We start from the raw sequence: 15,226 nt of genomic DNA on the forward strand, positions 1-15,226 counted from the left end.
TTTACACTGCGACACATGTTCAGTCTGAAAGGGATGCTGGGCTTGCTTCAACCTAAGAACTCAAAAGAAATTACGAACCAAGAATTGGAAGGCTGGGGTGGAAATGTCGTCCCTGGTAGCTTGGTTGGCAAGGAAGCAACTCATTCCAAATGTTGGATTCCGTTCCTTTGGCTGTTTGACTCAACAGTGGCCAGAAGACGGCAGCTGCTAAATGCCTAGCCTTGAAGCAGAAAAACGAGAGGGGCCAGAAATTTCTACACGAGAAAGGCAACTGGAGGAAAGCCAGGGAGTGTGCATAAAGGAAGAAGATGGAGACAGCCCAGCTCCACGGAGCCTTTCCACTTCCTGACTCACAGAACAGGCTGGAGAGGCGTGCTGAATAAAACCCTCATGTGCTTCCAACGTGACCAGCTAGAAGCCAAGCTAAGACTTCAATACACAGGACCCCACACACCCAGTGCAGGCCCTGGAGAGGAGGCCGGTGGGCCTGGTGAAAGAGAGCTGAAGGAGGCGCATGTGAGTGGCAAGAGGGTCACAGAGCAGGAGGCCAGGTTCCAGGAGCACTCGCAGCATGCTCAAAGCCCTGGAGGGGAAAATCTGGAGGATTTCACACACATGCATGCACGCACGCGCACACACGCACATGCACGTGCACGCACGCAGGCACGCAGGCACGCAACTGATTCAGCATCTATTGCTGTATTTTGAAGGGTAAGGGCTAGGAACGACAGAGCAGGGTGATCAAGAGAGCATTTCCAAGCCAGGCACCAGTGGCCCCCACCTGTAATCCTAGTTACTCAACAGTCTGAGATCTGAGGATCACGGCTCAAAGCCAGCAAAGTCCATGAGACTCTTATCTACAATTAGCCACCAAAAATCAGAATGTTGAGCTGTGGTTCAAGCGGTAGAGGGCTAGCCTTGAGCACAAAACTCAGGGACAGTGCCCAAGCCTTAAGTTCAAGCCCCAGGACTGACACCCCAAAACCACAAAAAAAGACAGACTATTTCTGAAGCCACAGTGTAACCAGAGCACATTTGTTTATCATACCAAGTTTTCTAGGATGTTTGGGAAAAATACAAGTGAATATTTTATCTAAAACAGGAGACTTCAATGAAATATGATAAGCCTGTCTGCAACTCTGGAAAAGGGATACATTTCCTCCTGGCAGTGGAAAAAAAGATCAGAAAAATCTGAATAAATCACAGTATGTGGGACTTGGGGCTTTAATATACACTTACACGCTCACTTGGACTCACAAAGACCCTAGGAGACAAATCTCTTCATACACTCCATGATGCAGCTAAGGAAACCAAAGCTTTGCCTGGTTGACACATCACCAGAATTTTTTACTTTAATTTCAGTACCTTTTTTTTTTTCTCAAAGCGGACACTCTACCAATTGAACTACATCTCCATTTCTAGCTTTTGCTGATAAATTGGAGACAAGAGTCTCTGCCCAGTCTGCCTTTTAACTTGGATTCACAGATCTCAGCCTGCAGAGAAGCTAGAATTAGAGGAGAACCACAGACCTGTAGCTAGTATCTTTATTTCAGTTGGTCAAAACGGCATTGGCAAAGTAATTGTGTATCTGTGTTAATGTTTTCTTTTTTCAAATCGTCTTTGATATATTTAATCTGATTTTATTAGAACTTTGTGAAGGGGACAGAAGGTATGCATCACTGGTGGTAGTGCATGTACGTCCATACTACTTAATACAGTAATACTGTGGTCAAGATTGTTTACTAATAAGTGGCAACTAAGCCACTAAACACAAATCATTTCCTGCTAATGGTGTACAGCTGTTCTGTTTCACCTCAGACTGCTCCAAAGTATGAAATTGTCTTTAACCCATTTGCATCAGAGATCCATGGATAGTATCATCTCTGAGTTTATTGCTTTGGGTATTCACATAGCAAAACTCCAGACAAATTATTCTTCCCAGCAAGAAATGTAGACATGATCACCATCATTAAAGGAAAATGTATTGATGTTCATGTTCCCAACTACCTGATCCATACATTTTTTTGGATCAATCCTTGAAAAGTATACTCTATAGTCAGTTGGCATAATAGCTCATCTTCAAGAATAAATTGGACTATGATCAGTTTTTCTTATGTCTTATTTAAAAGGCAGTGAACAAAGCACTATAGTAGGACCCTTTGTGCTAGGAACAGGGTCCCTCTTAAGGACTGTTCTGTTTGTTGTTTTGAGCCCCAATTTTTAGTTTTAAATCTTTCTAAAGGATCTGGGGGTCATTTCATGCATTCAGACATCAGAATGAACTTAACTTACATTAGAACTTTACAGCTTGGAAAAAATCTTAGAATTCAGACCTAGGGTTGTTTTTTTTTTTTTTTAATACTTTTAATCTGTCTTTGTGTCTATGTGTGATTTAAGAGATGAGTTTAACAGTTAAATTTTTTTTGAAAGAAAGAATCCATGCTCATAGCAGCTGTTCAAGGGAAGATAAAAAATGTAAAGTCAGAAAAAACACACAGAAACAAACACACACAATATAAAACAAACTTCGGCTGTGTTTAGTTCTGGGTGCCATTTCTTAGGAAGGACACCTGGACTGTACTAAGACAGAGTAAGGAAGCCAAGATATCCAACAGCTGGGAACTCTTGTCTTATGTAGCACTGTTAAGGAAATATCTAACTTGAAGAAAGACCAAACTCTATTTTCTCTCAAGAATCTCAAGACGCAGCACATCAGGATGAAACTTCAAGGACAGTTCTTGGAGAAACTTTCAGAGATGTCAGTCTCAGAAAATACTTCTTTATAATGCTATTCTAAATGGGCTTAATGGGATAGGATGCTTTCCAACTCCAAACAACCTCAGCAAGACATTATTCAGCTTGAAGCCTGGAGGTGCCTCTGAGGAACATAAACACTGCACTGGGAAGGCGGGCTAGATGGCCAAGAAGTCTACAGTTTTGCAAGGCCCTTACCTCAGGCCTGACTCCCTTTTCCTCCTCTCCAGAAACCTACCAGGGCCCATCTCTATTGATGCTCCCTTAGCCTCATTCATCTGCTGTGTAGATTCCCATCAGAAACTTGAATGAGACACAGAGGTTAAGGAGAAGGGGGGAAAAAAGAGTTGAGCAACAATTCATGCAAGTCATTTTTAAAAGAGAACAAGAACATTGTTCATTCAGTGAGCATATGTGCTATCAATTCCACAAGGACAAAACTATGAGCTAATGAGCTCCAAACAAAAGGAAAAAACCTGGAAAGGGAAAGGGAAACGCTTCTAGTACTGAGAGGCTGAACATGAACATCAGCCAACTCTGTGTCTTGCTCTGGCTTCTGAAAAGGAGCTACGGGACACTCTGGGAATGGATCCTTGGTTACGTACAGCAACCTATCCAAATTCAAGTTCCAAATTTTTGGCTCACCTGAAGTGGTCATGCTTTTTTCCTGATTTTGAACAAGTTGGTTCGTTTCTGGAGTAGATTTATTTGTTTGGCAATTGTTGTTGAGAATGTATGGAACACAGATGGCGATCCTGATTGCCATTTTTGAGAGAAGTAGACATTGCAGCAAGAGGCACAGAGCACACTGGACACAACATCTTGAGTCAGTTATCCTGGCTTTATTTTGATCATTTGTGGGGAATAAACTTTGGACCAACCCTCCACTAGTGGTTCTCAAACTTCACTGTGCATGCGACTCACTCAGAAGGCTCATTAAAACAGATTTCTGGGCTCAACTTGGAGTTTCTGATTCAACAGGTCTCAGGTGGGATCCAAGACTCAGCATTTCTAAGAAGTTCCCGAGCGCCGATTCTTCTGGACCACTACCTAAGATCAATGGCTAGTTCCCGCTCTGGTTACAGCTGCATCTAATGAAATGACGGCAGCCTCTTCCCCACATCCTCTGAACCCAGATGTTAACTGCATTATACAGGATCCATGCCTACTGCCCTTCTGATTAAACTACCTCCACAGACAGGGCTGAGCTTTTCCCATGAAGACCACCCGGAAATCTCAGGCCTTAAGTCTGTTTTTGTTTTCCTCTTCTCCTTTCATTCCCTATACTGTATAAGGGACAGACGTTGGCTCACAAAACCCTATAGAATTTGAGATTAAGTTATTGTAAATTTCCCTTTCTCTGCAGTACTTCATGGCAACAAGGATATTCTAAATCTTTTCTATAAATGAGATCCAGATTTATAATTTTTGATACAGCATTTTGAAAGCAAGGATGTCAATTTCAAGAGAGCTATTCACTAGGTTTATGGTATCATCAATCCTGGGTTTATTACCTTAGAAGGACATTGAAAAGGTACAAGAGTGTGATAAGAATTAGGCTAAAATTCAATGCATATATAAATGTATGCATAGATACTTAAAATAATTATTCACTATATCCAAAGCAGTCCGAATGGTAGCAGATTGTGAAAAATAACCTGGCTATGTGTTTTTCATTAGAATTATAATGTGCTTTTTTAAATTAAATTTAACCAGAAACCAAGTTATTGTAAGAATTTATAATTTTTTTAATAATTTGTGAATATACAGTGTGATAGCCAAAACAAGTAATAAGTTCTCTATCAAATAAATGTACTTTTCTTGTGAGAAGATATTACTTGATATACACGTAAGTGATTAGGCAATTTTAGTGGACTATGGGTCTGTAGTAACCAAATATCTGCACATCTATGCATACACACAGAGTACAATTTAGCAAGTGGAAATATTTTAATGCTCTTATCTAGTCCAAATTTGCTAAAGACACTGAGAGGAAAGCAGTTGAGCAAAATGTGCTTCCAGCTTATCTGATGTGCTGGGATTAAGATGGCAAACACTGAACACTTCACACCTATTGAAAGCGCCTCTGATATGTGTGGACACGTATCAAGAAAAACAAATGATGAGAACACAAGACAGTTCAAGGCATCTTGAGGAATTTACCTAGGAAGCACTGTCCTCAGTTTCAACAATATGTTGGCTTTTTTCCCCAAGCAATACATTGAATAAATTGCTTAGTATAGTGCTCTTAAGTTGAGTTCCTATCCATACTATGCTTAGAATGTCTACATTAAAAAGCTTGGTATTATCCTAAATAACAAACACTGTGATAACTAATTTTTTTTTCAAGTTAATATTTTCAACAACTTAATATTTTCACATCTTCTTCTCTAATCTCCCTGAGAAGTCTAGTTTGGAAAGAAGTCAATGACCTAGAAGTCCTTTCAGAAGCTACTGATGAGGGCTGGGTAGACGTTAGCCCCATCCTCGCGGAATTAGAACCAAATTCTCTGCCATCAAGCATATGGAGAAAGAATGGCATCTGCAGGCTGTGGTGGAGGTTTTTCCTGTCTGGCACCACAGAGAGACACCAGCTTCATTTTGTAATTAACCAACATGAACAGGAAAGGACTGAGAGCCGAGAAACCCGAAGAGAGGGCGGTGAGGATGGCTGGGATGCAGACCCAGGCTGCCACGTCCTTCAAGAAATACACTAAGATGAAGTGGGAAACCCACAGCGGCGTGATGAGCAGCATTAACACAACGCTGAACTTGGCCCCTCGGAGGACTTCCGTTTCTGAGTCGTCCTCTCCAATCCAGATGTCACCGTATGTCATCTTCCTTTTCTCTGAGAGGAGGAAAGACATCCAGAAACATACCAAGACTAGGATGGCTAAAGGAAGAATATCAACTAGAACGAGAAATATTTTCCCATAGTAAAACTCTACCTGCTTGTCTCCAAAGTGAATCAGGCAATCCATGTAAATCCTGGGCATAGACAAGCTGTCTGTATCGTTTCCCGTGTTCGGGTATTCTGGTTTTCTTGTATAAATTAAAATGGGGATGTATACAGCCACACCAGCCACCCAGAGGGCAGAAATCCCCACCAGGGAATGTTTCTGCTGGGCCTGGGGTACAACCTCACTGGAGGGGTGCACCATTTGGTAAAGCTTCCGGAGGTAGAACAAAGCGAAGTGCAGCATGAACCAGATGGCCAAGGAGGTGGTCAGGGCCGCCGTGAAATGGAGGACTTTGCAGCCGACTTCGTCCACCGGGATCCCAGAGGAATACACGATTTTCATGATGTTCACCACCAAGTTCTTCATAAGGTGGACGAGGATAAGACTGAACATGAGAAGAAACGATGTCTGCGGATGTCCAGTGGCACAGCGCCTCGTCGAATAAAACAGACACGTATTTCCCACGGAGCTGACGAGGATGAGAATGGTGCAGGCCGTCATCTCGAGCATGTCTGCGGAGAGCCTCATGGCGGATGCCCAGTCAGTCTGCCAGGATCTTCCTTCCCCACTCCGTTTAAGTCATTAGGCTCTCGAGCAGAAAACCGAAGACGTCGTCGCGATCCAGAAGACCTGTTGTTGTTATTGTTGTGATGGTTGTTGTTTTAACCCACCAGGTTGACAAACACCATCCCCGGGTATCACCAGCGTGCAAAGCTGGTGTGTGACAAGACAGCGTTAGTTGCAGTGCCACAGAGAACACAGCTGCCACCCCGGAGAGCGCCGCTCTGGGCTCTCCAGGGACTTGGCTACGATGGAAAGTCTTAAGTATCAATGCCTGATTAAAGGTTCCCAGCAATATATTTATAGCACTGTACCGAGGGGGGAATAAGATGGACTGCGCAACAGTCAGGAAAGGGGGAGAGAGGTTGGAAAGAAGGTAATGGTGTCTGGATCGCGGTCAAGTTTCAAAATCAACAAAATGATGAGAGAGTGATGGCATGGTTGATGTATGCAAGGGTTTCTAGTTTCTGTAGCTTTGTACAGTCTTTTTTCTTATTTTGCTGGTACTGCGGTTTGAACTCGGGGCTCAGGCTCTGGCTCAGCTCGCTTGCTCATGGCTGGTACTCTACTTGAGTTATGACTCCAGCCTTCGCTACCATTTCTGCAAAGCAATGTAAGGATTTTGTCCATTCGTTTAGGGTATTTTTTGGATGATCTCTTGGGCTTGTTAGAAATACAAAAGAAGATGATAGAAAATACCTGTGAAAAAAGTGGGAAAGAGGAAGAAGGAGAAGGAAAAAGGGCAGGAGGGAAACAAGGAAGGAAGTGATTCCCTTTATAAATATGAAGTAAGTATGTATAAGTAAGTAAGTATGAAGTGATCAGACAGACTTTCTCTCCTGGAGCACGAGATGCCAAGAAAAGACTTCTAAGTATGATTGGAGAATAACAGCCTCAAAGCAGAAACATTAAAATGCAATGCTTAAGTATCTGACATTAACTCGCTTTTTGGATGAATCCTATTTGCCAACTATATCCTAACAGTCTATTCTGGAGGTAAAGCACTCGTATGCATTAGTTCATAATGGGAATAGGTTCACTAAATGGAACAGGCCTCACTGAACCCTTTGTTACTGTGCAAACATTATAGAAATGAAGACAGTTCTCACACTACTACTTTCTTCATACGATCTTATGGGGCTGCTGTTGCACACGTGACTGTGTATGTGGTTGTTGCTGACAACCACACTACCCCGTGTTGTCAAAGCACGTGCTTTAGTGTGATCTAATGGTGTCGTGGAGTTAGCTTGAGCCAATGTGAGAAACTTCCAACTGGTCATACTGAGAATATGTATGCCATAGAAATTGGAAAAATAATACAAATCAGGAATTTTTTTGGGGGTAGGGGGAGAATACTGTTTCTAAACACAACATTATTCTGTCCCCCCACCCCCCAAAATCCATCAGACCAAGAAGAAAATAACTGGTATTTTAGCTACCTAAGAAAGTCAGTATTTAGTCTTTACCACGCCTTTCTGTGAGGAGTAGAAAAGTAGCAAGCCTGCAATAAGGGGTTTATGACTGTTATAAGCAGGTAGGAATCTACACCCCCAATCCAAGGTGCAAGGTGACAAGAATTGGGAAGTTATACTTTGCTATTAACCATGCTTGCCTTAATTGGATTCTACGATAGCTTTCCAACTTAGAATCCTCATACTTTAGAAACATTTAGTCAGTGTCAGTTACAGTCAAATAGGCACGTCCTGTGTTTAGGACAATAGTAGTCATGATGATAGCGATCACAAATATTATGCAACAATCATACTCATAGTGGACAGAATTTATCTAACACCCACTTGAGCTAGGCACTGGATTGTTGTTTTGCTTTGCAAATTTAGTATCATTTAATCCTCGGTGTTTTTCTCATTCCTCTGATGATGAAATCGAAGACCCAGGAAGGAAAGGGTGGCCTCTCAGCCTTCGGAGACAATCTTGATGCCTTCACCCAGTTCTCTTGCCTCATCGCCATGTTTTCTACGTGCTAGTGGCTTGCTTCGCAAGCTCAGCTAGGACCTTATTCTGTTCTCTTAACTTTTTTTTTTTGGGGTCCGGTCGTGGGGCCTGAACTCTGGGCCTGGCCGCTGTCTCTCAGCTCTTCAGCTCAAGGCTAGCGCTCTACCACTTGAGCCACAGCGCCACTTCCGGCTTTTTTCTTTTTGCTTATGTGGTGCTGAGGAATTGAACCCAGGGCCTCAGGCATGCAAGGCAAGCACTCTACCACTGAGCCACCTTCCCAGCTCCGTTCTCTTAACTTTCTGTCTCTCCTTCTCTGGCCAGGTTTTCCTTTTGCTCCCCGTATGTGCAACTAAAAGTATTCAACAATAGTCATGTCACAGCATGATGCTTTGCTGTCATGTCACAGCATGATGCTTTGCTGTCATGTCACAGCATGATGCTTTGCTGTCATGTCATAGCATGATGCTTTGCTGCTCAGAGGCGCTTCCATCAAATACCACAGGTGAGCACTCTTAAATTAGACTTTGCACACCGCTCCAAGGCAAAACACCAGGCCGCAGCCAGGATTTTTCAGTGGAACAAGGGTAACAGCAGCTTTGGTGCCTTTCACTTGAGTTTCCAGCAGTGCCACCCTTTCCATCCGGGGCCAGTTCTCTAGCCTTACGGCCTGATGAGCCACATCAGAATCCCTTTGCACACAGCATCTTTCCCTGCTTCTAGCATTGTTGTTGTCATTGTCATCATCGTCCTCCTCCTCCTCTTCCTCCTCCTCCTTCCCTCTCTTTCTCTTTCTCTCTCTGTACATCAGTCCTAGGGCTTGAACTCAGAGACTGAGTACAGTCCCTGAGGTTTTTCACTCTAGTACTCTACCATTTGAGCCATGGCTCCACTTACAGCACTTTTAGTGGTTATTGGAAATAAAAGTCTCACAGACTTTCCTGCCCAGGCTGGCTTTGAACCATGATCCTCAGCTCTCAGCCTCCTGAGAAGCTAGGATGACAGGCGTGAGCCGCTGGTGCCCTCCTCTAGAGGCTTAAGCTCTCCCCACATCTGCCTGCCAGTTTCAAAGCCATTTTACACTTTCAGTTAAAGTTACAGCAAAGACCCCACTTCTTAGCACTAATGTTTTTTTTTTTCTTGCATTAGTCCATTTTCCATTACTAAAACAAAATGTCTGGCAAGGGGCACTTTCCAGAGAAAAGACTTTTGCTTGGCTCCTAGTGTGGGGCGTTCAGGGCTGCAGTGCCAGCATCCACACAGCCCCACACAGGGCTCGTGGCAGATGGCGGCCCGGTGGCGAGAGTGCATGTGGAATGGAGGGACGGCGTCACCAGAGGGAGTGCCCACGGAAGGGCAGCTCTTTCTGTTGAGACAGCCCATTCATGAGAATGACCCAGGGCTGCAGAGGACTCGGCATTCGTTGCTCCTGACTGCAGAGCTCTCAGTGACCCGATTAGCTCCTGTGGGGCTCTAGTCCTTCCACCACTTCCCAACATGGTCATTTAGAGAACAAACTCCTGGAGATGCACGCAAACCATGTGGAGTCCATGGCGTGCACCTGAACAGGAGAGTTAAGTTTAGAATTATGGATGAAGAAATGACCCATGTTTCAAATATGCTCAAATAGTAACAATTATAGCAAAAAAAAATGACCAGATAGACACATGTATGAGATCAGGTTAATGGCAAAAAAAGGCAAACAAATGTGCCTGAATTTTTCTCGAAGGTTATAACAAACAGGATATATGCAACTATAAAAGAAACAAAATTTTGTGAATATTTGCTTAACGGATGAAGATTTTGTTAAATGTAAGACACTAGGATGAAGAATTCTTTACTGAGAACTGCATCTCCAGAATTGACACACAAAAAGTGTGTCAACTGCCTGCTAATCATAACACCATGCTAATAGTGTATGCACATTACATTATACTCCATGCATATGTATAATATTATCTAGGATATACTATTTATAGTTTAAAATTTATTAGTAAGCAAAAAAACAAGCAGTTCAACCTAATAAGCCATATGGCTGTGGGTACTAGAGCAAAATACTTAAAAACAGAGAATCCGGGCAGGCAGTGCTATTTTTGTGGCAAGAATTTTTTTTTATTACTAGCACAAAGGGGTCTGCTGTGATATTTGTATGCATGTATATATTGCTCTTTGATCTATTCACTCCTTCTGTTACTTTCTTAGGGGGGGGGGGTATTTGTTTTTCTGCTTATGTGGTGCTGAGGAATCGAACCCAGGGCCTCATGCAGGCAAGGCAAGCGCTCTACCACTGAGCCCCCTTCCCAGCCCCTCCTTCTGTTACTTTCTTATACTCTCTTCTTCACGTTTTTCTCCAATCTTTTTTTCCCTCAATCCTGGGGCTCAAACTCAGGGCCTGGGCACTGTCCCTGAGCTGCTTTTTCTTGCTCAAGGCTAGCATGCTACCATTGAGCCACATTCCCAGCCCCTTCTACAATCTTAACTGCATTATTCTGTTTTGACATATGCACAGAATATACTTTGATCACCCCCATCAGTTCCCTTTTTGGCTTTTATGTCATATATCTCATTCTAGATTCTGCACATGAGAGAAAAATCTGATACCTGTCCTCCTCAGTCTGCCTTTAAAAACAACTAACCTTAATGACAAAATTGCATTCTTCCTTATGGCTGAATACTACTCCCTTATATTTCTAAACCACATTTTCTTTATCCATTCATCAGCTGCTTCTCACCTGGCTGGATTCTGGAATCAATAGCTTGGCTATCATGAACAGTCTAATAGCACAATAAACATGAGCTGCAATTATCTCCTCTATTTTATGCTGACTTACACTGGTACAGGGCAGTGCTGTCTTCCATCTCCAGTTCAAAGACAATGGAGCATGGAGAAGTAAAAACCACTTTCCCTTACCAGCAGGAGGAGCTGGCGTTGAACTCCAAGCCACATGATTTCAGAAGGGATTTTTTTGAAGAGGGAAAACAGAGCTGCCTGAATTGTGATGCTAGATGTGTGCTGAGGAGCCTGAATGTTAGCCCCAAGAACCTCTGACTACCACGCTAGGAGCTTCTTTAGCAGAAAGCCTGCTGCTGAGAGACACCAACATGGCCCCAAGCCAGAGAGCCCAGGAAGCAATACCACAGCCTCACTCAAAGAAGGTAAGTGATGTGGACACTTGAGGGGAATGAAAAAAATCTCCCTTTAAAAACCAAACATTGACTCTGCCAGTCCAACACCACTGAGATCACTTGAGAACCGAGCAGTTCAAAGGTTCTACAGCTTCCATTTACTTTGGCAGAAGATTTAACAACAACAAAAAAGAACTAAAGGAGAATTATATGGCCCAGGCAATTTTCCAACACTCAAAACAGCTACAAGTTATTTCAAATTTACTTCAATAAACTCACAATCACACGGAAAGTGGTTCAGATATAAATGTTTTTGGTGTGGTTTAAGGCAATTTATATTTCCTCAAAGGCACTTGTAAGGTTCTAATATTAAGGATTTTGATTGGAAATCTCAGAACCCTGGACTCCTGATTAGAGGCTGCTGTTATCTTATGTGGTGTTGGGTTGGGAAGGAGTGAAGTAAAACATTCATTGTGTTGTCACGGTCCCACAAACCTCACAGACTGAGGAAAGGCATTTACCCCTTTAAATTGAGGATGAAATCTAAATAAATGCCTTCTCAAAAGAGAGGCCTGAAGTTTGATTCTAAATCTGCATCCATGAGAGGGCGGTGATTTATTTTAATGAGGATCAGGAGGAGAATGTACTTCCTGAGGCTGCACTGCCCTAACCAAGCAGGACAACGCACACACAGAGAGATTTGTCTATTGGCCAAGAGCTAATGAATATTAGCATTTTCATATAGAGTAATGGAAGGAATTACCAAAATGCTTTCTTGGTAACCAATGGCTGCCTGAAGTTATTTTCAATTCTTTCTGAGACAGTGATTTTGTGACCAGCCAGGGATAGGAGTAAAACCTCTAACCTCAAATTAGAAGTGAATGGAGAAGAACTTCAAGCTGGCTTGGGCCAGAGCAATTAAATAGTAATTGCCTTTTAGACGTACTAATGTTGCTGATTATATTACCGTGCTAAGCACTGGGAAATGTGGATCAGAGCTGCAGGCCACTTGAGTGGGAGAAAGGAAGAAAGATGGAGTAGCCTGGCACCGAGTCAGAGCTTTCATATATGTTATCTCTTGAAATCCTTACAATAACCCCACGAGGTATTATCAGAGCCAGTAAGAAAGAGTAACCTGATCAGTTCCAGTTGGTCCGGGACACACCATCAGCTTTGTGTGGCTCCAAAACGCAGCAGGCTGGCAAGAGTTTGAGTAAAAGGAGAAACTTCTGACTTGTGGATATACTGCATTCAATGACAGGGAGAAACTGGTAGCAGAGGAGGATGAGGAAATTGGAGAAGTAGACCATCACTTTACAAGCCTACAAGCATGAGGACCCTGGAAGTATCTTGCGTTGTTGCACATGAAATGGAATAACTCCAATAGGAAAGCCTTGGGCGGAATCAGGGACAGCTGGGAGAGGAGGGCTTCACTACAGCTGACCAGTCTGCTCAAGAAACCACCTCCTACCCTGGACCCTGCTATGCCCGGGAAAGGCTGCTGAAATGGGAAGAAAGGAACCTGTGTCTGTACACGCGGTACTTTCTAAGCCAGTCTGTCAGAACAACACTCGGTTAGGAATCTAGATACAGAAGATCTGGAGTGATCACGCATGGGTTGTAAATGATTTGGCCAGCCTTGTCGGCACTGCCTCCGTTTTCTAACAAGCAGCCTCTTGGACACAATGTAACAGAAATAGGCATGTGTGTGTGTGTATGTGTTCATATGTATATGTGTATTTACCTGTGCATGTGTGAATGTCTAGTTACACGCAGGACTACAAAGATGATCATGGTGCTTAGAGGAAGCTTAAAGTGGGTGAACACTACATGACAGCTTGTTTTTGATAAGGTTTGGTTCCTAAAAATCAAGCACACGGTACCCCGGGTACTTTCTGCTTGTACTGGAGAAGCGGTGTGGACTCTTGGCCATCGAATGGAATCTCAAATATGGTTTAATCATTTGAAAGTAACTGTAAGATATACGGAAGTTGGGGGACAAATAGCATAAAAGTAGTTATAATTTTAAAAGAATGAAAGGTCCCTGGTTCCCAGGAGTCCAGACAGAGGATTGCGGGAGATGTGCATTTCACAGGACTAAATAAACCCAGAGAGATGGGCAAAGGTCGGGGGCAGAGCACCAGAGTGGTCACCAAGCAAGGAGATGAAAACTAGGGGTAGGTAGAAGTGTAATGGTAAGTTTTTCTGAGATTCATTTTACATTCAGATGGTTGTCTGACTCAAATGCTTTGTGCGTCCCTCTTTTGTGATTATTCTGTTCCCTTTCAGTGGAACTAGCCACTGAATACTGCTACTTATAAAATTACAGCTTCATCTAACACATTCGGATCAGCTTATAAAGGATGAGAAAGCAGGTCGATGCCTCGCGTAAGGTCTTTCTAATGACACTGCCAGAGAAAAGACACAGGTCTATCGGGTGGGTTTGCTCATTTAACTTCGGCATATTTTCAGGGTCTAAAGAATTGAAATTTCTTTTATAGTATGACATGTAAAATGTGTAAACATTTGTACACATGTACATTGGTGAAATCATTATGGATTTGTAGCTAGTAAATAGGAATGTGCCAAAGTCAAGTCCTGATAGTACCAATGTACAAGGTGTTAACTACTGGGGAAGCTGGATAGAAGGTTCAAAGGTTTTCTCTGGCTTTTTTTCTAAAACTTTCTTTAAGAGTAAAGCTTTTTTTGTTGCTGCTTAACTTTGAAATTCTATGAAAAATATGGTAACATGAATGAAAAAGTTCTGACTTTAAAGCAACTTAACTCCAAGTTGGTAGCTACCTATTTCCTTCTCAGAATGCTCTTGGTCCCAATGGCTTCATTACTACAACATGCATACCCACTGGACTTATGTTTTCATTATCAGCAAGCTGAAGACATGGTGCTTTATACCCAGGTTTTCTTTTTTCTGTTTCTGAGGCTGTTGTGAATGGACTTAGGGAACAGTCTCAAGTTACTGGCATATAGAAAGGTTACTGGTTTGTTGTACCTTCATTTCGTATTCTGCTACTTTGCCGAAACATCTAAGAGGTTTTATAGAGTTGTAGGTATTTTGAGTATAGAACCACAGTAAGAGCTGGGTTAATTTGACTTCTTCCTTTCTTATTTCTACATCTTTTCTTTCCCTTGTCTAATTGTTCGAGATAAGATTTCAAACATTTTATTGAATAAGAATGGAGAGGGTAGATCTCCTTGTCTCATCCTGATTTTAGAGAAAAGGCCTTTAGCTTTTCTCCAGTTGGTTTAGTTGGCTGGATACAGAATATACAATGTTGAGATATGATCCTTCTATTTCTAGTTTCTTCAGGGATTTTTATTATGAAAAGATACTGGATTTTTGTCAATTTTGAAACAATCAAGTGATATTTGGGTTGGTTGGTTCTATTTGTATGTTGGATGAATGCATAAAAATATGTTCTACATACTTTTATTGAGACAAAAGGAAGAACAAAATTATGACATTTCTAGGAAAGTATATGAAACTAAAGCGTATTATCTTGAGAGGAATAAGCTAGACTCTTAAACACAGTATCCATGTTTTGTTTATATGTGAAAGGTGGCAGGGGGTGAGGGGAAAAAGAATGAAATTGAAAGGAGGACCACTAAGGATGTGAGGAGAGGCATAAGCATGGGCAAGTCAGGGGAGTGAACATGATCAAAGCATGTTCTGTGCAGAGGACACGTGTTACAGTACTGTATAACGTACACGAAAGACATGATGGCAAATACCATCTGTCTGTACAGCAATGTTTAAATGTCTAAAATCGTATCTATGTCAAATGTACTGGAACAATAAAAGGTTGAACATAGGTGCCTTTTCATATTCATCGAATGTGGGACCTTTCTTAAGG

General features: G+C 42.3%; 1 protein-coding gene across 1 annotated transcript; it reads right to left on the reverse strand.

The window, feature by feature from the left end:
* Positions 1-5,270: 5,270 nt before the first annotated feature.
* Positions 5,271-6,242, reverse strand: LOC122103696. The gene has a single exon (XM_042674287.1). The coding sequence runs from the start codon at positions 6,240-6,242 to the stop codon at positions 5,271-5,273; it is 972 nt and encodes a 323-aa protein (XP_042530221.1).
* Positions 6,243-15,226: the final 8,984 nt, after the last annotated feature.

The sequence above is a fragment of the Dipodomys spectabilis genome, unplaced genomic scaffold (assembly GCF_019054845.1).
Source record: "Dipodomys spectabilis isolate Male_0828 unplaced genomic scaffold, ASM1905484v1 ptg000019l, whole genome shotgun sequence".
Taxonomy (NCBI): Eukaryota; Metazoa; Chordata; class Mammalia; order Rodentia; family Heteromyidae; genus Dipodomys; species Dipodomys spectabilis.

Coding starts and splice junctions, on each gene's coding strand:
- LOC122103696 (XM_042674287.1), bottom strand. CDS start 6,242: ATGAGGCTCTCCGCAGACATGCTCGAGATGACGGCCTGCACCATTCTC.